The 25,407-nt window shown below is 46.5% G+C and overlaps 1 protein-coding gene across 7 annotated transcripts in view; it reads right to left on the bottom strand.

Annotated features, from left to right (window-relative positions):
* CEP89 (centrosomal protein 89) overlaps positions 2,873-25,407 on the bottom strand; it is an 81,612-nt gene continuing 59,077 nt past the window's right edge. For 2 of the 7 annotated variants that reach the window (XM_021094279.1, XM_021094285.1), the window contains 5 exons: positions 23,896-24,063; positions 23,173-23,314; positions 19,033-19,122; positions 13,422-13,591; positions 4,866-6,096 (listed from right to left, as the gene is read on the bottom strand). In XM_021094279.1, coding sequence (XP_020949938.1) covers positions 5,856-6,096; positions 13,422-13,591; positions 19,033-19,122; positions 23,173-23,314; positions 23,896-24,063 — 811 coding nt within the window. In that variant the 3' untranslated portion in view covers positions 4,866-5,855. Of the gene's footprint in view, positions 6,097-13,421; positions 13,592-19,032; positions 19,123-23,172; positions 23,315-23,895; positions 24,064-25,407 lie in introns of all 7 variants that reach the window. The other 5 variants (XM_021094280.1, XM_021094278.1, XM_021094281.1 and 2 more) reach the window with 5 other exon arrangements.

The following is a 25,407-nucleotide window of genomic DNA, read 5'->3' on the forward strand; positions in this document are numbered from 1 at the left end:
CCAGAAGAGACGCGAACTTACCGAAATGTCCGAAGCCCTTACCTTAAATACGTCTTCATGGAGTCCCCGTCGTGGTGCAGTGGAAACGAATCTGACTAGGAACCACGAGGTGGCAGGCTCGATCCCTGGCCTTGCTCAGTGGGTTAAGGATCTGGCGTTGCCTTGAGCTGTGGTCGAGGTTGCAGAGGCGGCCTGGATCCCGCATTGCTCTGGCTGTGGCGTGGGCTGGCAGTAACAGCTCTGATTAGACTGCTAGCCTGGGAACCTCCATATGCTGCGGGTGCGACCCTCACAAGACATAAATAAATAAATAAATAAATAAATAAATAAATAAATACATCTTCAGCCGAAGGCAAAAGAGGACGATGGGGGAGGGGTTGCGGACTTGGAAGGTAAGGAGAGCAATGTATGGGGAGGTGGAAACGCAAATGTTTGGTAAATAAATGTCTTCTGGGCCTTGCAGAGGCGGTGGGAGACAGGGTGGACTCTGATCTCTAGGCCCCGCTGAGTTTCCCCATCACACCTAGCCTGCATTCTTTGCAGACAGCTCTCCTCCAGGAATAGGCCCTTTATCTAAATTCTTCAGGCAGCTAAGCAGAAGGTAAAAAGAAAGACCTCCCAAATCTCTGTTTCTTAATCTAAATTAATCCTCAAGCCAAAGAGACACTGTGGGGTGGCAAATATTGCTTCCTTAAAAGAGGAAATAATCATAGTAAATATGGCAGAAGTCAGGATTTGGAAGACACGCAGGTCTTGAAGTGTCGGTTTTAAAAAGGAGTCCTGGAGTTCCCGTCGTGGCGAGTGCTTAACAAATCCGACTAGGAACCATGAGGTTGCAGGTTTGATCTGTGGCCTTGCTCAGTGGGTTAAGGATCTGGCATTGCCATGACCTGTGGTGTAGGTTGCAGACGTAACTCGGATCCTGCGTTGCTGTGGCTCTGGCATAGGCTGGCAGCTACAGCTCCGATTAGACCCCTAGTCTGGGGACCTCCATATGCTGCGGAAGCAGCCCTAGAAAAGGCAAAAAGACAAAATGAATAAATAAATAAAATAATAAAAAGGAGCCTCTTGGAATTCCCTGGTGGCTCAGTGGGTTAAGGGCCTGGTGTCACTGCCGTGCTTAGGTTTGATCCTTGGCCTGGGAACTTTGCGTCCTTGGGCATGGCCAACAATAACAAAAAAAGAGAGCCTTTTCTGAGGGGACATAGTGCCGTGGACTCATGGCTTGGAGAGGGACAGGTACGAAGAACAAGGTGCCTCTTCCTCCAGGACACGTGCTTGGCCAGAGTCTGCTCACCCCTTGGTTGGGAGCCTTTGTGCAGAGCACAAATCATGCCACCTCAGGGGGTGACTCTGCAGAGATGGGTCCTTTGTTTCCTGAACAGTCCCTTCTATTACGAGCTGCTTATATACTGAGGGTCCTTTTCCTGTGTCTATAGAACAGACTCTTTCTTTGATAAATTACTTAATCAGGGCTAGTGGTCCCGGGGGTTCAGCAGGGCTGTGAAGGGGACAATGGGTGTGTGAGTCTCGGGCAGATCCAGCCAAGGGGAGCACGGGGCGAGAAGAGACGGGGTTGAAGGACACAGCCTTTAAGGCACAGGCAGAGCCAGGACGGCCCAGCAGCCCTGAGTCCACAGAGACGGGGCGGAGCTGGGAGCAGCCTGGGTGTGGCACCAGACTGGGAACTACAGCAGATGGCGCAGCAGCCAGGCTGGAGCGGGGCAGAGCGTCAGGGGCCGGGTTCTCCATGGAGAGGGGAGAATGTGGGGGCCAGGAGCAGCTTCTCGTTCCCCTGGGGGACACCCGAGGAGCCTTTACTGCTGATGGGAAAACCTGGTGGAGACAGAGAGGGTGCCCCGGGGTGACCTAGATGTCAGGTGTAGAGTGTCTGGGAGTGTTGCAAGTCCTCCCAGAGGGTGGGAATGCTCACCACTGAGCCGAGCTGCTTGAGGAGTCAGGGCAGAGGGGGACAAGTGGTCTGTTCTGGAGAGTTCACAAGCCCTGCTGGTGGGAGAGGGCTGGGAGCCGGCCTGAGGTCACCCCTGCTCTTCGCTTGTCTTTCTCTTCCTCTCTCCCTGACCCAAAGTCACAAATTATCTTCTAGAAGCTTTCTTTTACTTTTCACATTTAGGTCTAGACAGAACTGGCCAAGGGAACTATAATGGGAGCCGTTATATTATATATATATATTACATATTTATATTTATTTATAAGAGTTCCCATCATGGCACAGCGGAAATGAATCTGACTAGGAACCATGAGGTTGTGGGTTCGATCCCTGGCCTTGCTCAGTGGGTTAAGGATCGGGCATTGCCGTAAGCTGTGGTGTAGATCACAGATGCAGCTTGGATCCTGCGTTGCTGTGGCTGTGGTGTAGGCCGGCAGCTATAGCTCCAATTAGACCCCTAGCAAGGGAATCTCCATATGCTGCAGGTGTGGCCCTAAAAAGACAAAAAAAAAAAAAATTTTTTTATACTATGTATTATATATAGTATATGTTATTATACATATATAATATATATGGGATTTAAAGTTTTCTAGTGGCTGCATTTTTTAAATAAAGTAAAACAAACCAGGAGTTCCCTTCGTGGCTCAGTGGTTAATGAATCCAACCAGGAACTATGAGGCTGCAGGTTTGATCCCTGGCCTCGCTCAGAGGGTTAAGGATCCAGCATTGCTGTGAGCTGTGGTGTAGGTCGCAGACTTGGTTTGGATCCCTCATTGCTGTGGCTGTGGTGTAGGCCGACGGCTACAGCTCCAACTGGACCCCTAGCCTGGGAACCTCCATATGCCACAGGAGCAGCCCTAGAAAAGAAAAAGAAAAAAAAAAAGTAAAAACCAAACTCCCCCCCAAAAAACCCAGGTGAAGTCAATTTTAATAGCATTTTATTTAATCTTATACAAAATGTTATCTCAACATAAAAGCAATAAAATTAGATATTTTCATATTTTGTTCATAGGAAGACTTCAAAACCTGGCATATATTTTATGTTTAGAGCACATCTCAATTTGGGTGCTAGATTTTCAATAAAAATACTTGACCTATATTTAGATTTCATAAAAATGCATAGTCAAAAAGGCAGTTCCATGTGTCACGTGGTCCTACACACACGTCAGTTTTGCCGCAACGACATGAGGCCCTGCTTGCTCTGGAAGCTCGTGGCTCTGGGCTTCTGTCCTGGCAGTTTTCTTCTGAGCACCCGGCGCGCTCTGAGATTGTCTGCTTTCATCACTGCCACTCTTCTCAACAAACAGCACACCTCGATTAGCATTTGCTGAATAGATATATTTACTTCAAAACTAATAAAATCCAAAATGTCCCCCTCTCCTGAGAGTTAGATGATCCAGTCATCTCCATAGATTGAAGCTGTTGGAAGAGGGTGGGGGTCTCTCCCATTCTTCTCAGAGGTTAAGGGCACAGGTGTCACTTCTGGGAGTTCCCATAGAGGCACAGCGGAAATGAATCAGACTAGGAACTGTGAAGTTGCGGGTTCGATCCCTGGCCTCGCTCAGTGGGTTAAGGATCTGGCATTGCTGTGAGCTGTGGTGTAGGTCGCAGATGTGGCTGGGATCTGATGTTGCTGTGGCTGTGGTGTAGGCCGGCGGCTACAGCTGCGATTAGACTCCTAGCCTGGGAACCTCCATATGCTGGAGTGGCCCTAGAAAAGGCAAAACAAAGAGGTGTCACTTCTGACCCCACCTCCCCTATAGCCTCTCACCTGCTGTCACACCAAAGTCACAGCCACATTCACGTTTGTGCCCAGCCCTCTCTCCACTTCCCCAGGGCTGTTTTTTTGTTTTTGTTTTCTGTCTTTTTAGGGCCATACCTGCAGAACATGGAGGTTCCCAGGCTAGGGGTCTAATGGGAGCTGTAGCCACCAGCCTACACTACAGCCACAGCAATGTGGGATCCAAGCCACGTCTGTGACCTATACCACAGCTCATGGCAACGCTGGATCTTTAACCCACTGAGCGAGGCTAGGGATCGAACCCGAAACCTCATGGTTCCTAGTTGGATTTGTTTCCACTGTGCCACGACAGGAACTCCCCCCAGGGTGGCTCTTAAACCTCGCCAAAGGCGGCAGGGCTCACATGGGTTCCTGTTTGCCTTGGGTTACTTTCATCCTGATCAGGACCTTTCTATCACTAGCACCAAGACTCATGAGGACTGAGAGAAAACGGGACTGGCTCCTGCTCAGACTGGAGACCTGCAGGATGCAGAGGAATGGGAGCCTCCTCCCAGCAGTCAGGCCTCGTTACCCATCCTAACCTTTAGCTCACAGCCCCACCGCTGCTCACACAGCCCCCTTCACCAGCCCCTGGGACCCTGTCCATTCTGCAAGGCAGGGTGTTCCGGCTCAGGCCTGGGCTTGGTGCCTCTCGGCTCCACTGTCGTTCACTACCTCGCCTGCTCTGCCCTCCTTTGCAACCTGGATGCGGAGCTCACTGGCCTGTTTCGTGCAGCACCCAGCGGGAGGCCATGAGGAGGCTCAGGGGTCACTGAACTTGCAAAGTATGTTGGTAACATGTGATAGAGCAGAAGTGGAAAAACATTCATTTCTCAAGGGAATAAAATACTCTCTCTGAAGGCCAGAAAAAGGCAGGGTTAACAAATGTGGTTCTCCAGGTGATGTGGCAACAGCAGCGACCCACGGACAAGCTGCCCCCTGTGCGCAGGTCTGGAGGCAGGAGGCTCACGGGGCTGCTGCCACCTTCCAGCCTGTCTGCAGGGTGTTAGGCAGGTGGCCCAAGCTCCCCTGAAATAACATCAAAGTCATCTCCTAGGAGACCATACAGAGGTTAAAGTCCCGGTGAGTCTTTCCATCCCTGGGAAAATGAAAAAAAATTCTAGTTCTTTAACTGTTGAACAAGTTTAATAAAAGGTAATGATGACTTTCTATCTCAACTTCCCACCTAGCGACCAAAGCGCAGATGCATCACTCTCACCTGGGACCCGGGACCCGGGACCCGGGACCAATGCCGGGCCTCTCTGCACACCTGAAAGGACACAGGTCGTGGCTCTGAGGGGTTTTGTCTGAGGATGCGGCAGAATTCTACCCTCCGTACCACTGTTTAGGGTCCTTGGTAGGTGATGTCCCTGCCTTCTTCCAGCAGGCAGGGGACAAGCAGCCCGAGGCAGGTGGGACGTCCCTGTGAATGGTCCTGCGAGGCGGGGGTGACCTACCTGAGGAGGAGGCACAGGGTGGAGCAGGACCAAGGCCCTGGCACCCTTCTCGGGGGTGGCGGTGGGGGCAGGGACCCTGCCTTGGTGCTCAGGATCAAGGCTCTCGAGGGGGTGGGGGGTGAGGGTGGCTTCGCAGCAGAAGTTCCCTCCCAGGTGGGCGGACAGACAAGGGCTGGAGGTGGAGGCAGAACAGATTTTCTACAACTTACTGGGGCACAAGGACCAGCACCTGTTTTTTTACCAAACAATAAAACGCCACCTAGACGTAATGCACAGATATCAAGGCTGCTGCCTCCATGGACGGCTTGTCTGGTTAAACACACGCATCAGTCACGCGGGCTGGGTGTTCCATCCTGTCTGCTGTTTCCGCTGGTGCTTCCCCGTGCAGGTCTAGGAGTCCGGAGACAGGTCAGTTCATCAGGTCACCCGTCAGCATGAGCAACGGGTCTCACAGAGCCCCGCTCAGTGGCAGTGGGGTCAGAGGACGTGCACTGGCTAAATGTGCTTCAGGGGAACGTTTAAGAAATAAAGCAAAATGTAAAACCTGGGTTCCATGTCCTCCTTGAAATAGGTTATCCCTTCCTTGCCCTGAGGAGAAGAAATGCTTCAGCGGCGGTGGGCCTGCCCTGCCTTGTCCCGCGAAGGCAGTGCCTCCGCCGAGGGGGCTCTAGCCCAGGAGCTCCCACAGACCCTGGCGGGCAGTGGGGGGTGGCCTCATGTCACAGTAGCTGAAGCTGCAGCCGTCCAGCCTGTCTCCTGGCGAGTCGGCGTCCATGCGGGGGTCCTCCAAAGCTCTGGGGGTGTCCCCCGGGCCTGCCCTCTCCAGCACGGCCTGGAGAAGCTCTCGGATCCTTTGGTTCTCCTTGGAGGTGGACTCCCAGACAACCTCGAGCTCGCCTTCCACTTCTCTGAGAGAAACAAACCAAACAGAAAAAGTTTAAAACACGGAGTTCCTGTCGTGGCTCAGTGGTTAATGAATCCGACTAGGAACCATGAGGTTGCGGGTTCAATCCCCAGCCTCGCTCAGTGGGTTAGGGATCCAGCGTTGCTGTGAGCTGTGGTGTTGGTCGCAGATGCGGCTCGCATCTGGCGATGCTGTGGCTGTGGTGTAGGCCGGCAGCTACAGCTCTGATTAGACCTGTAGCCTGGAAACGTCCATATGCCTCGGGAGTGGCCCTAGAAAAGGCAAAAAGCCAAAAAAAAAAAAAAAAAAGTTTAGAATAGCACAATTGAAAAAAAAAAAAAACATTTATAGAGCCCTTTATGGATCCTGAAGTAGCAAGAACCCGATGGAAGAATGTCAAACGTCAGAGCACAGAGCCCATTGTGCTTGGGCTCTGAGGCAAGACTCCCACTGCCGGGCGAAGCCTGAGGGCCCCTGGAAATAGAAAAAATACAAAGGCACAGGCTAAAAATGACTTCTTAGCTTTCCTTTTGACGTTTTGCTTTTTCCTTTATTTTGGCACCGCTGCACACACCCTTTGGCCCCCACGGCATTCACGTGCACGAAATGAAAGACAACAGCCCCAGGGGCTGAGCTCCAGCACAGCGGCTTCGGCTGTGGGCACCCACGCGGCCCAGGTCCTGTGAGCCTCCTCCGTGTTCCCTCTGCCTGCTCCACTGTGACCTGGCACCATTCACAGCCCCATCCACAGAGCCACCAGTGGGACCAGACACTGAGAGTGTACTTACGGGGTGAGGAGGGGGCCGTGGGAAGTGATACCCAGAGTAGACTGGCCCAGACCTTGGGCCAGAAGAGCGAGTGCCCAGAGGGAACCAAGGCTTGTGAGAAAAGCAAAGTCCTGAGCAAGAGGACTCTGTGACGGGGCCAGAGTGCAGCACCGAGCAAACCGGGCAAACCAGGGACCTGCATCCCCACAGGGCAGTGGTCCACCGAGGGAGCTGACCAGGTGACAGCAGCCATCCCCTTACAGGATGGTGAGCCCCACAGGGGAAGAAGAGCAGGCCTCGGCCTGGGAAGAAAAGCAGGCCTCGGGCCAGGTGGCGGGGTTGGGGAGGCCAGCTCCTTCACGGACGCTGCCAGATGGTTAAGTGTTAGAAACGGGATTCCCAGCTGGACTCAGCGCCACTGTGTAAAGGGGAGGACACTGAGATTCAGGGAGGCCAGTGACATACCCATTTGTCCAGGGTCACTTTTCTTGTGAACTGCTGCTTCCTTCTAAAGCCCATGGTGCCAAGTGAGTGCTGGGCACTATTTCATTATGCTACGTCTAAAAAATCCCCAGGCACAAAACACCCAGATGTCTGACACCTTACATCTTAGTAATGTATAGCTGAACTCAAAGCAAAGAGACTAGGAGATCTCTAACGGCAGGAAAAAAAAAAAAAAGATTAAATTGAAATCACAGAGGTAGGCAAACAAAATTTTGGTATTGCTTTTACAACAGAAGCCTGTGCTAGAAACCCCAAATTTCTGTAGAATGGGGATGAGGCTTGGGCCTGTGCAAACTGGGTGTGACAGAAAACCCAGGGCTCACTCGTGTCCATGTTTCTCCTCTTCTTCCTGGAAATACTGAGCTGGGTGTCCCAGAATTAGGCAGGTAAGTGGAGATGTGGGACAAACCCTCTAAGAAAGGATGGCTGGGTGGAAAAATCTGTCAATCTTCAAAAGAAACCTGCTCTGAAAGGCTGCTTGGGGACCACAGCCCCTGGCCTATTTTCAAATGAATCTGAATTTGAATCTATAGTGCTCCCCAGGCCCTGACTGGAGTGAACCAAGAGTAAAACATTTTTGAGATAATCAGAGCAAAGACTCAATAGATGGATTAAAAGTACACTGTACACAGTCAAAGAGAGAATTAGTAAAGTAGAATATTGAGCAGAAGAAACCACCCAGAATGCAATTCTGAAAAATATATATTAAGAAATAACACATTCATTATAAATGTAATAATGGCATTGTGGACATTTTCAAAGTCCTTTTATAGTTAAAAAAAAGCATCTCTACAGACTATTTTTTAAATTAATAATAAAATTAGGAGTTCCTGTCATGGTTCAGGGATTAATGAACCTGACTAGTGTCCATGAAGACACGGGTTTGATTCCTGGCCTCGCTCAGTGGGTTAAGGACCTAGTGCTGCTGTGAACTGTGGTGTAGGTTGCAGGCATGGCTTGGATCTGGTGTTGCTGTGGTGTAAGCCAGCGGCTACAGCTCTGATTAGACCCCTAGCCTGGGAACTTCCATATGCTGCAGGTGTGGCTCTAAAAAGCAAAAATAAAATAAAATAAAATAAAAAAATTTAAAAAATGAAAGTGGCTCCAGATTGAAAATAAGCTCTGCACCAAAGAGAAGCAAATGCAAACCTTCTCTGGAAAAAAACATCCTCAATCCAGGACCCCATGACTCCACAGACTAAATTCAATCATTAAAAAATTATTGCACCTAGAAAGAAGTAAGTCACATAGGACAAGAATCAAAAAACCAGATTTCAGACCTCCAAATCTCAGATAATGAAACTGTCATACACAGAATATAAAATAACTATGAATGAAACCAAAGATGTATTAAAAATAAGCGAAGACCAAGAATTTACTTTCACAATGACTAGGTAGATTTTCAAGAGACAAACAGTACTTCTGAAATTGAAATATATAGTTGTTGATATAAGAAAACTCGATGGCTAGGTTAAATAGTTCGCTGAACACAACTGAAGAGAGAATGAGTAAACTGAAATACTGAGAAGAATTTCCCAGAATATAAGACCAGAAAGACAAGGAAACAGAAAATGTAAATAATAAGACACATGGAAGATTCGGTAAGAGGGTCTAACATACATTTAATCTGAGTTCCAAAAAGAAATCTAACAAAGAAGGGAGAAGACTTATTTCAAGAGATTATTTCTTCTTTTCCAGAAGTAGTGGAAGAGACAAAATCAAAGCTATAGAGAATAAGAATATAGAGAATAGACAAGTAACAATAAGTTCATAGTTAAAAACAAGGAAATTGCAGACTCCAAGAGACAAAGATCTCAAAAGAGGCAAGAGAAATGATGCCTCACCTAGTTTTAAAGGGGACAAAAGGGAGTTCCCGTCACGGGTTAGTGGAAACGAATCTGACTAGCATCCATGAGGACACAGGTTCGATCCCTGGCCTTGTTCAGTGGGTTAAAGATCCGGCATTGCCATGAGCTGTGGTGTAGGTCCCAGACACGGCTCGGATCCCTCGTTTTGGTGGCTGTGTCACAGGCCGGCAGCTACAGCTCTGACTGGACCCCTAGCCTGGGAACCTCCATATGCCCTGAGTGTGGCCCTAAAAAGACAATAAATAAATAAATAAAATAAAATAAAATAAAATAAAATAAAATAAAAGGGACAAAAGACTTCTCAACAGCAAGAATGAAACAGAGAACACAGCTGAATATGCGGAGAGAATTAAGACTTTCAAGGTGGCGGTGGAGACCACGGAACAGCTGAACTCTGCAGGAGGCAAATATCTGCTGACACAGAGTTCTAAAGTACAGGGTCTCCTTCAAAGACAAAATAAGGGAGTTATGCACAAACCATGCTATTCTATAGGCAGTGGCACAGCGCCCTAGAGGGATGCACCAGTGCTCGCAGTTTCCTTTGTTATTCACTAGGAGGGAGCTTTGTCATTGCCTCCGCTAGTCCCTGCTCACTAATCTACATAAGGCACCTTCCTTAATAAAAGTCGTGTGGGCTAAAGGCCAGTGCCTTCGTTCTGTGAAACAGAGTGCCTCCCGGTCCCCCACTTTCCAGATGTCTTGTGTGTTTTGCTCTACCTTCCAGGACTCCCTGTTATCCTGCGGCACTGGGTGCGCAAGGTAGGATTCTTTACCCAGCAAAAATCAACTCACAAGGATAAGGGCAAAATGCAGACATTTTTCAGATAAAAATTACCAAAGCTTACTCTCACTAAAGAAACTCCTAATGTATCTCAGGAAGAAGGAAAATAATCTGAGAAATAAGGTCTAAGGTGCAAAAAAGAAGAGAAAGCAAAGAAACTGGTAAACTCCAGGTAAATCAAAATAAAACAACTATGTTGAAACAGGGAATATGTTAAGTAACCACAGCAGAATCTCAAGGGTAACACTTGAAAGAACAGAAATAGAAGGGTTAACTTTCGAAACATTAAAGGGCAAACAATGGAATAAGGGAGAAAGTGAAACACAAAGTTCCATTTGATGAATGCAATTCTAAACCTCATAGCGGGCAAGAAACTGGACATCAGCCCAGGTTTTATAAAATGACCATTTACTGTGGTAAAAAGTTCTGTGACTAAGAAAACCTGTTAGATGAGGCTTCCTTTTGGCGTTAAAAAGCATCAGGCTGATAGAAAACATAAAGAGCTAACAGTATTCTGCTTGGTAGCAAATACCCTGCTCCTTGTTAAAGAAAATCACAGTCCACAGGGTCATTAAGATTCTCCTGCATGCATCAGGTTATGTGCCAGTCTGTCGAAAACATCAAAGCCATTCTGAAAAGGCCACCTAAAACGTGAAACCCAAACAACGTGAGGGGACACTAGGTTCACCTTTGCAAAACTTGCAGCATTCCCCAGGGTTTTCGACACCCTGGCAGCACCTCCTCCATCACACGTGTACCGGCAGAGGTGTTAACTGAGAGGGCACCTTACAGACACAGAGGTCACAACACACCTACAGTCTTCTGACTGTGATTTTATAAAGGGGAAGAAGCCAAAATTTTATTGTTATTTATTTATTTATTTATTTATTTATTTATTTTCGGACACGTCCATGGCTTGCGGAAGTTTCTGGGTGGGGGATCAAACCCAAGCCACAGCAGTGACCCAAGCCACAGCAGTGACAATGCTGGATCCTTAGGTCACTGTGCTACAAGGGAACTCCCAAGACTTCTAAATTTTAAAGTTCACAGAAAAAAAAAAATAGCATAATCAAAATTTAATAAAAAAAATCAAAATTTAATAAAATCTCCCAAGAAAATGGAACTTAAACAAATCAGAGATGAAAGATGAAGGAAAGGAAAGGACAATGAGAGGACTGGATTGATTTAGGAAGTCCAACATTCAAGCAGCAAGAATTTTTTTTTTTGTCTTTTTGCATTTTTCTAGGGCCGCACCCTCGGCATATGGAGGTTCCCAGGCTAGGGGTCGAATTGGAGCTGTAGCCACCGGCCTACGCCAGAGCCACAGCAAAGTGGGATCTGAGCCGAGTCTGTGACCTACACCGCAGCTCACAGCAACGCCGGATCCTTAACCCACTGAGCAAGGCCAGGGATCAAACCCGCAATCTCATGGTTCCTAGTCGGATTCGTTAACCACTGAGCCGAAACGGGAACTCCGCAAGAATTTTTTAAAGGAGGGACTAAAGAGGAGTTCCCTGGTGGCCTATTGGTTAAGGATTTGGCTTTGGCTCAATCCCTGTCTTGGGAACTTCCACATTCTGTAGCCAAAGAAACAAACAAACAACAAGAAAAGGAGGGAATTTCACTGCAGCACTATTCACAATAGCCAAGACATTTAGAAAACAACCTAAATGTCCATTGACAGATGAATGGATTAAGAAGATGTAGTTTATTGGAGTACCCGTCGTGGCTCAGTGGAAATGAATCTGACTAGTAACCATGAGGATGCAGGTTCAATCCCTGGCCTCAATTAGTGGGTTAAGGATCTGGTGTTGCCATGAGCTGTGGTGTAGTTGGCAGACGTGGCTTGGATCCGGCGTTGCTGTGGCTATGGTATAGACCGGCAGCTATAGCTCCAAGTCAACCCTTACTTAGCCTGGGAACTTCCATATGCTGCAGGTACAGCCCTAAAAAGCAAAAAAAAAAAAAAAAAAAAAAAAAAAAGATATGGTATATCTACACGATGGGATAATACTCAGCCATAAAAAAGAACAAAATGATGCAGCAACATGGATGGAACTAGAGACTCTCCTACTAAGTGAAGTAAGTCAGAAAGAGAAAGACAAATACCATATGATATCACTATATAAGTGGAACCTCTCCACAGAAACTCATGGACTTGGAGAACAGACTTGTGGTTGCCAAGGGGGAGGGGGAGGGAGTGGGATGGACTAGGAGTCTGCAGTTAATAGATGCAACCTACTGCATTTGGAGTGGATAAGCAATGAGATCCTGCTGTATAGCACCAGGAACTATATCCAGTCACTTGTGATGGAACATGATGGAGGATAATGGGAGAAAAAGAATGTGTGTATATATATGTATATGACTAGGTCACTGTGCTGTACAGTAGAAACTGACATAACACTGTAAACCAACTATAATGGGAAAAGTAAAAATCATTAAAAAAAAAAAAAACCAAGAGGCCAATTGTTTTCATATTCTAAAAAAGCATTCGAATAAATTTTGTTCTTGTTTTCATATTCTAAAAAAGCATTCGAATAAAAAAAAAAAAAAAAGGAGGGGCATTCCCATTCCCACGTGTCTCAGTGGGGTAAGGGCCTGGCATTGTCGCTGCAGTTGCACAGGTTTGATCTCTGGCCTCGGAACTGCTACATGCCTTGGGTGCAGCCCCCCTCCCAAAAAAAAAAGAAAGAAAAGAAAATGAAGACCTGGCATCTAATGTACAGCATGGAGACTACAGTTAGCAGTACAGTCTTATATTGGAGTACCCGTTGAGGCGCAGCGGAAACGAATCTAACTAGGAACCATGGGGTTGTGGGTTCAATCCCTGGCCTCGCTCAGTGGGCTAAGGATGCCGCGTTGCCGTGAGCTGTGGTATAGGTTGCAGACACAGCTTGGATCCTGTGTTGCTGTGGCTGTGGTGCAGGCCGGCAGCTGTAGCTCTGATTCCACCCCTAGCCTGGGAACCTCCATATGCTGGGGGTGCAGCCCTAAAAAGACAACAAACAAACCAAACAGTATAGTGTTATACACTTGAAAGCTGCTAAGAAAGCAGATCTTAAATACTCTCATCATACAACAACAAAATGGTAATTAGGTGAAGGATATGCTAACTACTCTTATGAGGTCATCACCTCACAACATCAATGTGCATCAAATCATCGCACTGTACACCTTCCACACACACAGTGTTACATGGCAACTGCTGGGGGGAATCTTTTAAAAGAAAAAAAAAAATGAGGAGCAAATAAAAATCAAAACCAATATTGAAATCAGATAAAATATAAGAACAAAAAATAAGCTATCACCTACATAAAAGAGGGGTTTTGTTGCCAGAGTTCTACCAGAAAATTCTACCAAATGTTTAAAACATAAGCCCATTACACGGGGCTTGGGGCAGCCAGACCTTTTCTGCTTCAGCGCCTCATCCAGGACATCCTGTTTCTCCTGCAGCACCCGGTGGAGGTACCTCACCTCCTGCTGGTACTGAGCTGTCTTGCTAGCGAAGTCTTCCTGCTGCTCTGCCAGGCAGTGATTGATGTCACCCAGTTCCAGGGCTGCCTGCTTCCTGTACCCCTGTGGCGGGAGAGGGGATGGACTCCAAGTGAGGGGCTGCTGCTCAAAGCCCAGGTGGATGCTCTTGGATGCATCCCCTCCCCAAGCCTTGGGTGGTCGGAGCCCACCGAACTGACTGAGCCTTGGATAGGTCTGATCTGGGAGGCCAAGTCTAGATTACAAAAGTCATAGAATGTAATGCAAGAATTTCAAGTGTAATAAAACCAAATTTCTAACTTGTGTCACATCAAGTTTTTTAATATGCTACAAATAAAAGTTAAAACTGAAAAACAAAATAAACCAAAAAAACCCCAAACCAAAACCTTGAGTTCCCGTCATGGTGCAGTGGTTAATGAATCCGACTAGGAACCATGAGGTTGAGGGTTTGATCCCTGGCCTTGCTCAGTGGGTGAAGGATTCGGCGTTGCTGTGAGCTGTGGTGTGGGTCGCAGACATGGCTCGGATCCCGAGTGGCTGTGGCTGTGGTGTAGGCCGGCGGCTACAGCTCCGATTCGACCCCTAGCCTGGGAACCTCCATATGCCACAGGAGTGGCCCTAGGAATGGCAAAAAGACAAAAAAAAAAAGACACCAAAAAAAACCAAAAAACAAAACTGAAAGATCTGGCAAGGTCTGTCATACTCTATTGGTAAACAGATGATTGAGATAAAAGCCTTATTCACTGATTTTCCTTCTTATATTTTTGTTATACAGTATTTGAGGTTATGAGTTTCCCTCTGAGCATTTCCAAAACTGCCATCACATAGGTTCACAAAGAGGCAATTCTTTTGAGAAATTTTATGTTCAATGTATATATCCCCTCTGAGCCAAGAATAAGTTCACTGCACAGTTGTTATATTTCCAAAATATTATATTTTCAAAAAAGTGAATTTTTTTTTTTTTTTTTTTTTGCTTTTTAGGGCCACACCTGCAGCATATGGAAGTTCCCAGGCTAGGGGTTGAATCAGAGCTTCAGCTGCCGGCCTATGCCACAGCCATAGCAATGTGGGATCTGAGCCACGTCTGTGACCTACACCAGAGCTCATGGCAAGGCTGGATCCCCAACCCACTGAGCAAGGCCAGGGATCAAACCTGCATCCTCATGGTTACCAGTCAGGTTCATTACCACTGAGCCACAACAGGAACTCCCTGAAAGAACATTTTTTTGCTTTCTGATTTTGTTTATTAATTTCTGGTATTCATCTTTTTGATCAACAAATATTTGCCTTATTTCTATGTAGTAGTTTATTATGGCTTTCTCTTAAAGCCAACCTATTAACAATTTTTGTGACTGTTTTATACACACACACACACACAGATATATATATTGCTGTGCCACAACAGGAACTCCCATGTATTTATTTTTTTAATTTTTTGGCTGCACCTGAGGCATGTGGAATTTCTGGGGCCAGGGATCGAAACTGCACCACAGTTGTGACCTGCACCACAGCCGTGGCAATGCCAGATCCTTAACCCACTGCCTCACAGGGAATTTCCTCATCCTTTTAAAAATTCATTCATTCATTTTTGTCTTCTTAGGGCCACACCCCCGGCATATGCAAGTTCCCAGGCTAGGGGTCCACCCGGCCTACACCATAGCCACAGCAACGCTGGATCCTTAACCCACTGAGTGAGGCCAGGGATCGAACTGCATCCTCATGGATACTAGTCGGATTTGTTTCCATCGAGCCATGATGGGAGCTCCCTCATCCTTTTATTTTTAATCTTTCTGTTTCAGATTGTCTCTTGATTCTGGCATGGATTAGTGTTCTGCTTTATAATCTTTTGTCTGTCTTTTTGTTGTTGTTGTTGCTATTTCTTGGGCCGCTCCCGCAGCATATGGAGGTTCCCAGGCTAGGGGTCCAATCGGAGCTGTAGCCACCGGCCTACGCCAGAGCCACAGCAACGCAGGATCCGAGCCGCGTCTGCAACCTACACCACAGCTCACGGCAATGCTGGATCGTTAACCCACTGAGCAAGGGCAGGGACCGAACACGCAACCTCATGGTTCCTAGTTGGATTCGTTAACCACTGCGCCACGACGGGAACTCCTGCTTTATAATCTAATGTAAAAATTATTTTCTTCTAATGAGTGAATTAAGCTCATTTACATTTATTTATCTGGCAGGTTTGGTCTCAATTTTGTTATTTTATGTTTTATCGTTCTATCTACATACATTTTTAAAGACTTTAATATATTCTGTTTGCTTTGCTTTGTTTGGTTGTTTTAATTTTGCTTTTTTGGAATGAATCTCTTTTGATTCTTGCAGTTACTTTTATTCCTATGCCTTTATATGTCAAGTCCTCAGTCCTCTCATTTACCAAAAGTAACATAACGTTAGCTCGTGACAACCTTTTCTTCAATCTGCCCCTACTTGAATATGCTCAAGCTCCTCCCACTTGATTTTTCTTATTTTTTTTTTTTTGGTCTTTTTGCCTTTTCTAAGGCTGCTCCTGTGGCACATGGAGGGTCCCAGGCTAGGGGTCGAATCAGAGTTGTAGCTGCCAGCCTACACCACAGCTCACGGCAACGCCAGATCCTTAACCCACTGAGCAAGGCCAGGGATCGAACCCATTGAACCCACAACCTCATGGTTCCTAGCTGGATTTGTTAACCACTGAGCCATGATGGAAACTCCTGATTTTTCTTCTTTAAATGATATCGTTTGACCTCTGAGTTGTTATGGATGAAGCCGTCAGCAGGTTCATTCCACTTTCTGCCTTTCTCCCCCCTCACCTGCCATTTTTTCCTTGGTTGTATTATTTCTACACTGTCAGAAACCATTTACATTTTATTCTGTCCGCCTTATCCCTGCTTTTTAAAGTCTTAGTTTACAGTTAAATGCATTCTTTGCTCACAACCAGTACTTTTCTGAAATTTGCCCAATCACATCTTGGCTGAACCTAAGTTGGTTAATCCTTAGGAAAGGTTTATGGAAAAAATGTTCCCGGAGTTCTTACATGGTCAAGACTGTCAAACAGCCAGAGGTATGCAAACACCCTTGGCTCACAGCCTTTCCTTGAATATTTGCAGACGGGATTCCACTGTCCTCCAGCGTTCAGTGCTGCTGCTGAGAAGTGTGATGCCAACATGAAGCTTTCTCTTTTTGGCCCCTCCTGCAGCATGAGAAAGTTCTCAGGCCAGGACTCCAACCTGCGCCACAGCAGCTGGCCCAAGCCACGGCTCTATCAACACTGGGTCCTGAACCCTCTGAGCCACCAGGGCACTTCATGATTTTCTTTTTCTTACGTCTTAGTCTTTCGCCTGGGTGTCCAAGTTACTCTACCTTAAAGTCACAGGTCTTGGTGGCAATTTTCTAGGTCCATCCTGGGTCGATTTTTCCTAGGTACATAATGCGTCCTTTCAATATGTGGATCCAAGTTTTCATTTATTTCAGAAGAATTTATGAGTAAAGTTTCATGAATTATTGTTCGGAGCAGAATAAGTTTCATTGCTTTGATTTCTTCTTTAAGGACTCAAACAACAGGTATGCTGCATTCCTCACTCTTTGTCTTTTGACATGTTTATGGCTGCCTTCTTGTCTTCGCCCTTCTCATTTATCCTTTATATCCCTTATCATGCTTTTTTTTTTTTTTTTTTGGTCACGCCCATGTATGTGGAAGTTCCTGGGCCAGGGACTGGACCTGCCACGGTTAACCAGAGCCACAGCAGTGACAACACTGAATCCTTAACCTGCTGAGCCTGCAGGGAACTCCCCTTATCTTCTTTCATGGTATCTTTCTCCTTGTGCTCTTTGTAATTTAGCCTGCACTTCTGAAATGGTTTCCTTTTTCCTTCTATTTCTTTCCTGAGCTATGTCAGTTCCATCTCAAGTCCTCCTTTGTCTGGCTGTCTGTGTTTCTGCTTTTTGGTATTTCTTCCTAGCTTTTAAGGTTTTATCAAGTTTTAGCTGCTGCCTCACTTGTCTGTCTACCTGCCAGCCAATCGATTCACCTTGGAGTACAGGTATCAATTTTGTTCTCCCTTGAGGCAACACTGTTGTGGGTGCATTTTCATCAGATGTAGGAAAATTACACTTCTATTTTGCCTCCTTTTTCTTAAAGAATTTTTGTATGGTGGCCACTGAATTCCTTGAGGATGAGATGAGGTTCTTGAGAGGGTGGGAGCAATGACCGGTGGGGCCAACTTCTGAGCGCCACGTCCTGCCTCTCTCGGGGTCCCTTCTCGGGTTTTCTGAAGCCAGCCTCGTTCTGAGAGGCTTCCCTCTACGGCTCGGATTTTCCCAGATCTCATCACCATCTTGGCTTCCCAGTCGACATCTTCACTTTCAAGAGCTGTATTTTGCTGGAGTTCCCCTGAGATGTCAGCTCCAAATCGTCCCAAGCCTTTCCCAGGTCTCCTCGCCTCACTCTCCCAGAGATTCTGCCCTGTCTGACCTGGATCTGGCTCACAGATTCCTTTCAAGGGTGGCTGGGTGGTCCTTTTTTATTTTCACTATTCTTGTTCAGGGGAACAATGAGAATGAATTCCCAAGACACAAGGCCAACCACTCCGAAGATTAGACCTTATCTTTTGGAAATAAAAGCCACTAGGAAAACCAGGAAAAAATAAATAAGCAAACCATAATTGTTCCTTATTACTCATAATACTTTACTGACAGTGTGGTATATTCCTTCCAGCCTTTCTGATACAGAGTTGAGGTGCTGTTTTGTATATACTGCTTTTGACTTTGTTAAATATTTTAAATTGCATAGTATATTACTTAATTCCCAGTTATCGAATTAAGTGAATACCATGTGCCAGGTGCTATTTGAGGGGCTGCGGATATGCCAGGGGACAAAATCAGAAAAAAATGCCTGCACTTGTCAGTCTGGTCGGAGGAGCCAGACAGTCACCAAGAGACATAATAAATAAATGATATAGTCTGTTAAAAGGTGGTGTTGTCATGGAAGAAATAACTAACCAAGGATAAGAGCCTGGAGATTTTTCCTTCTCTCTCTTTTTTTTTTAAATAGCTGCATAGTATCTCATTGTGCAGATGAACCAAAGTTTATTTAATAAATAGAGAGATGCCAGAGTTCCCGTTGTGGCACAGTGGTTAACGAATCCGACTAGGAACCATGAGGTTGCAGGTTTGGTCCCTGGCCTCGCTCAGTGGGTTAAGGATCTGGCACTGCCATGAGCTGTGGTGTGGGTCGCAGAAGCAGCTTGGATCCCGCGTTGCTGTGGCTCTGGCGTAGGCCGGTGGCTATAGCTCCGATTCGACCCCTAGCCTGGGAACCTCCATATGCCGAGGGAACGGCCCAAGAAATAGCAAAAAGACAAAAAAAAAAAAAAAAAAAAAAGAAAGATGCTATTTCTGTCAGAAGAACTCAATACTTCTTCACTCTGAATGATCAGTGATACACATTTGCAAAATGGTGCCTTTCCTTCAACACGGAAATCTGACCCCAGGAAGCCTGATCCCACTTGGGAAGTGGAATCTAAGGCAAAACAACTTACCTCGAACTTTTCCTCCAACATTCCCACATGAATGTGGCCTTCTATGACTTTGTTGAGAATGCCATAATTCTTTCTTTCTAGATATTTCGCCTATGGAGTGAAGGGAAAAGAAAAATACTAAGCTCTTAGTTTAACAGAAAACATAAAATAATAAAAATTCTTCTGCTGAGATTAGTTACCACAAAGAGTATTACTATTTTGCCACCTGTCCTAGCCCCAAACTCCTCTGCGGCCCCCCCATCCCCACCCCCTCTGGATTCCTATGCCCAGGGTAGAACTCGGGCCAACAGCTGAGGAGGGCGAGAGCCAGGAAGGGCAGGCTGGGCACCCCCGCTCCAGGCACAAGTGGAAAATCTACGCCCCTCAAATGAGGGGATGTGAGAGCTTGTAAGAGTGTCTAGCACACTTCTCTCTTCTTGGGGACACATCATGGCGTCAGTCACATTCGAGGAGTAAGTGCCAAGATGCCAATCAACCTCGCACATGACTATGTGAATAATGAACAGAGTGAAGGGTAACTTAATATGAAAGCACAATGAATGCCATCCTCCAAACCAAATGTGACAGGCAGGAGATCCACGAGGGGAGTCACTCAAGGTGAAGGATTTAGATTAATATCCATATGGGACACCAACACACTACAGATTAACTATTTCAAATGGTAAAATTAAAAAAAAAAAAAGCAAAGATGAGTATTTGTTCTAAGGCAGTAGAGATAGCAACAGGTGATTTTCTAGAAAGCAAAACCAAGACCCAGAGAGTTAAACTTGCCACAAGTCACTGAAAAAAACCCATCCTAAAGGTGGGGTTAGAAATGAAGACGCTACGATCAATAAATTAAGATATAAGGGGCTCTCCCAAGGCCCAGGAGAACAGGATGGGGTAAGGTGGGGGTGCATGGCCACCACTCCCAGAAAAGGGCAGAGGCAGCCAGTCCCACCCCTAAAGCCCAGCTAGTAAGGCTGGTCTTGGGACTGGGTGGCAGGGGTGGGGGAGACCTGCAGGGCCAAGGGGACAGGAGCAGGCAGAGGTCCCTTGTGGTGAGGGGAGCAGCTCCCCTCATGCCTGAGGGGTCTGAGGATTCTAAACCTGAACCTGACTTTCATGCCATAACAACAAGGGTTGAGGCAGCAGGAGAGAACACATTCTTGAATAGTCTAGTGGGAGTTCCCTTCGTGGCTCAGCAGTTAATGAACCTGACTAGGCTCCATGAGGATACGGGTTCGATCTCTGGCCTTGATCAGTGGGTTGGGGATCTGGTGTTGCCCTGAGCTGTGGTGTAGGTCGCAGATGCGGCTCGGATCCTGTTGCTGCTATGGCTGCAGCATGGGCTGGCAACTGTAGCTCCAATTCGACACCTAGCCTGGGAACTTCTATGTGCTGCAGGAGCGGCCCTAGAAAGACAAAAAAAAAAAAAAAAAAAAAAAAAAAAAAGTCTATTGGTAGAACATGTACCTTTTAAGAATTTACATGGACTCCATTTATATTTCCATCCCGGGCCCACAAATATGAGGGGTGGGCCTAAGGGGGACCACGTGAGGCTGGGAGAGGCTCTTGACTTCATCACGTAAGCCTGATGCTCTCCGGCCCCCAAGGGAGGTACGAGGCCTGCGTCCTGGGGAAACATGAGTGCCCCACCCTGCAAAAAAATGGCCCTGACATGCGGTGGCCGGGTCGCCGTGAGTGCTTGCTAGATGAATGAGGTTGTTCGCCATTTTCCACTTTTCAACAAGCTTTTGCTCTGCCCACCTGATATATCAGTGGGGGAGCTCAGGAGGCACAGGGGAAATGGGTGGTGGGCAGTGGTACAGACAATGCCAGAGTGTGCAGCACTTGGGTCGGGACAGCGATCTCTCAGGGGGAACTACTGGTTCAGGAGAGCGGTGCCTGCTTTCGTGGCTCCTACTGCGCATGTCAAAGTCAAAGTGCTTCAGAAAGGCTTGGGGAAGGACTCAGGCTGACCACACTCCTAACCAGCAGCTATTATAATTCAAAAAAAAATTTTCGGGAGTTCCCGTCATGGCGCAGTGGTTAACGAATCCGACTAGGAACCATGAGGTTGCGGGTTCGATCCCTGCCCTTGCTCAGTGGGTTAACGATCCGGCGTTGCCATGAGCTGTGGTGTAGGTTGCAGACGCGGCTCGGATCCCGCGTTGCTGTGGCTCTGGCATAGGCTGGTGGCTACAGCTCTGATTCAACCCCTAGCCTGGGAACCTCCATATGCCGCAGGAGCGGCCCAACAAATGGCAAAAGACAAAAAAAAAAAAAAAAAAAAAAAAATTTTCGTAACGTTAATGTAAGTACAAAACGGAGTCTGAAGACCAGCTTGATTAGCATTTCTTTTGTTGCAAGTAAAAACCAACATTTTCCCCCAAGAACCCTGAACTATCTATGTTTCCTTTTATATAAACAATGGCTAAAAGCCTGTGTCCGTTGTCCTTATTAGTATCTTTCTAGGAGGAGGGGTGAGTCTGTGATGGATCCTGGCAGACTCTCCATCTCCCAGCCCCGGGGAGAAGGGCGGCTGAGCTTGTCTCTCACAGAAAGTCTGCTTGGTCTCTTTTGAAAAATTTTTTTTTTTTTTTTTTTTTTTATCTTTTTAGGGCTGCACTCATAGCATACACAAGTACCCAAGCTAGGGGTTGAAATGGAGCTGCAGCTGCTGGCCTGCACCACAGCCACAGCTTCAGCCTCATGCATACTAGTTGGGTTCGATACCTGAGCCACAAGGGAACTCCTGTGGTCTCTTTTGGAATGACCTCCGTTAAATGATTCCCTCTCATCCTACACTACCAGAGACCTGCAACAGTGCTTAAAGAAGCATGGTTAAAGGTACACAGGTGACATGCATTCAAAGTAGAAAAAGAAAATGCAGGTAAGTAAGAAGACGAGCTTTAAAATCTCCTATAATTCCACCACTTGGAGATACAGTGATCTAACTCACTGTTCCGCTTCGAGGTAAATTCTACTAGGCTTTTTTCCAACACATAGAACTTGGCATGGCAGCTGCCTTCTTTCACTGCACAATCTGCCACAGAAATCTTTTAAAACCCACGTGGAGATGTGAGAATCGTGTCTGCGGCATCCCTCTCGCTGGCTGAGCAGTGCTCCCTGTCTAGAACCGACTCAATTCCTTTCCCCGGCGCGGGTGCTACTTGGAACCATGCGGGATGACTTTTCCTGTAGCTCCCTCTGGGTGTCCTTTAAACTGTGTCATTAGAATGAACTCTATTTAAACCATCTAGGATTCCTATGTTTCAGCTTCAAAGGGGGAGACTATATTAAGACAGCATCTGTATGTGTAACAGACACCTGATGGCTACGGTTCCTAGTAAAACGGACTAATTCTGTTGGTTTACCTTCTAAATCTCATTTGCTGGTATTGAAAAGTTGGGGTTATTTGCCTTTCGAAAATGTTTTTCTCCCATGATTGAAAAATGAAATTTTGGGAGTTCCTGTTGTGGCGCAGCAGAAACGAATCTGACTAGTACCCATGAGGAGGTGGGTTTGATCCCTGGCCTTGCGCAGTGGGTGGGGGATCCAGCACTGCCGTGAACTGTGGTGTAGGTCGCAGATGCAACTTGGATCCCATGTCACTGTGGCTGTAGCGTAGGCAGCTATAGCTCCAACCCAACCCCTAGCCTGGGAACTTCAATATGCTGCGGATGAGGTCCTAAAAAGCAAAAAAAAAAAAAAAGAAAAGAAAATTTGGGAGTTCCCATTGTGGCTCAGTGGTTAACGAATCCAACTAGGAACCAAGAGGTTGTAGGTTTGATCCCTGGCCTCGCTCAGTGGCTTAAGGATCTGGCGATGCCGTGAGCTGTGGTGTAGGTTGCAGACGCTGCTTGGATCCCGTGTTGCTGTGGCTCTGGCGTAGGCTGGTGGCTACAGGTCTGATTTGACCCCTAGCCTGGGAACCTCCATATGCCGTGGGTGCGGCCCTAGAAAAGGAGAAAAAAAGAAAAAAAAAAAAAGATTTGGAGAACTTGAACATTTGTGATTAGAATTTTTAAAGGTGCAGCTTTTTATAGATAATTTTGTAAAATAAACAATAACAACCCAAAACCTCAAAAAAAAAAATCTTAAAATCATGTTTGCATAGTAACTCACAGCATACTTGAGGTAACCGACGAAACTTACCAAATACCTAAGACTGTTACGTTCCTGGGTTACGTTCTCTGCCAGGCCTACAAGATTTGCCAGGTACTGGTGAGCAGACATTTCATTCTTCATGGCTTTTTCCACCTGCTTTTTGAGGACATCGATTTTCTTTTGAAACCTCCTAGACAGTCCCCCCCAAAGGTGGAATAAAAGACGTATTAGCCTGAATGGCTAGGGCATAGTGAATAGCTGTAGTATAAAAACAGCAAGCATGCTAGTATTTAAGAGTATTCCTCAGCAACCGGATCTCTGTTAAGTTTCAAGGTGAGACAGGGTAACTGAACGTAACTTTATAAAGAAAGCATAATTACTTACTCCAAGCCAGGTCAACAGGAATCACAAAATGCTTAACGCAATCAACAGATGGATATATATATATATTATTCTATCAATTTTTTGACTCATGTACTTTAAAAGATATTTTTGAAAAAAGGAATCTAGTAATCCTTGCATTAGGCTTTTGGGAAACGGTACAGAATTTCTAGAATCTTCAGAGTCTCAGGGTCATGATTATGACTATCGACTGTAAATGAACCGAAATGTTGGTCATATTTTATCTTTTGATATTCAATAATCTCAATTAACCTTTTCCACTGGACAGCTAATATTAGAAAAAGAAAAGACAAAAGAAAGGAAATAGAATATTCGGTTGTCTTTTTTAACCACCCAAAAAACCAGCTTAAGAAAAAAACATATAAATACCTGTTTATTTTCTGTGCCTTTTCAAGTTCGGCTTCCAGTGCCTTATTTGTAGCCATCAGATTGTTCTTCTCTATCAACAGGCTCTTTTTCTGCATTTGCAAGACCATCAACTTTTCCATTAAGTCTTCCATCTCAGCATTTTCTTTCTCTTCTTCCTTCTGCAACTGGCTGATGGACAAAAATATCACAAGCTTGTACGCAGTATATGGAGGTTAAATGAGGCAGCCACTGCGGGGCAGGGGCAGACAGTGCAGCCCTCCGGCCTGGGTGGGTCTTTCGAGGCCTCTGAGGGAGCAGGCTCATCCTGCCCTTGGAGGAGCTGGTGGGGGTGGGGGGCTCCTAGAGGGCAGCAGTGAGGGCGTGGCTTGGGTCACACTCTTTCCCCCACCCCCCACCCCACCCCCAAACTTTTTACAGCCGCACTCAGCGGCATATGCAGTTCCCAGGCTAGGGGGTCCAACTGGAGCTGCAGCTGCTAGCCTACACCACAGCCAAGGCAACACCAGATCCAAGCCACATCTGCAACCTATGCTGCAGCTTGCAGCAACGCCAGATCCCGTGTCAGATTTTTAACCTGCTGAGCCACAAAAAGAACTCTGTGGGTACACACTTCTTTGTTGGTAATGATCTTATCTCCTTCTCTGACTGCAATTTTTGCTTATGTCTGTGTATGTATTTACACACACACACGCACATTTATACCCTACTCCTTCCAGGAAAAAAATTTTTTCTTTTTTTGGTCTTTTTTAGGGCCACACCCACGGCATATGGAGGTTCCCAGGCTAGGGGTTGAATTGCAGCTGCAGCTGTCGGCCTACACCACAGCCACAGCAATGCCAGATCTGCTGCATCTGTGACCTACACCACAGCTCACGACAATGCTGGATCCTCAACCCACTGAGCGGGGCCAGGGATCCAACCCACAACCTCATGGTTTCTAGTCAGATTCGTTTCCACTGCGCCACAATGGGAACTCCAAAACAGCTTAATTTTTTTACGTAGTTACAACTGGTCCCCCGCAGATCCTAAGGCTAAAACAAATTTTATTTCACACTAAGATAATTACATTTGTTTCTGATAAAAGAAACAGAAGAACAAGGAGGGCATAAAATCAATACATAATCCTGGCAAAATAATGCTCAAGGGAAGAGTTATTCCTTCATCGGTTCTCTCAGTTTTCATGAAATACCCCAGACTGAGCAGGAGGGGCCACACGCACAGAGGCTGCCTGGCATTCAGAGAGATGGGGTCTCTCTGGGTACCACGTGGGGTTTACTTCCTGGCTGGCTGGCTGGCGAACAGACCTCTGGCTGCATGCGGTTGGGGTCTGCCTCACTTGCCACATGATTTCAATGACTTCAGCCTCAGCTGGCTCCTTGAACACCCCGTCAGGAGTTTTCTAGACAGTTTCCACTACTTTCTAGATCTTACTGCTTGGATGAAAACCACAGAAATGAGGTTTGACTTAAATGCATCTTTTATCTTTTTTTTCTTTGCTGTCTTTTGTTTTGA

Source organism: Sus scrofa, chromosome 6, assembly GCF_000003025.6.
Source record: "Sus scrofa isolate TJ Tabasco breed Duroc chromosome 6, Sscrofa11.1, whole genome shotgun sequence".
Lineage (NCBI taxonomy): Eukaryota > Metazoa > Chordata > Mammalia > Artiodactyla > Suidae > Sus > Sus scrofa.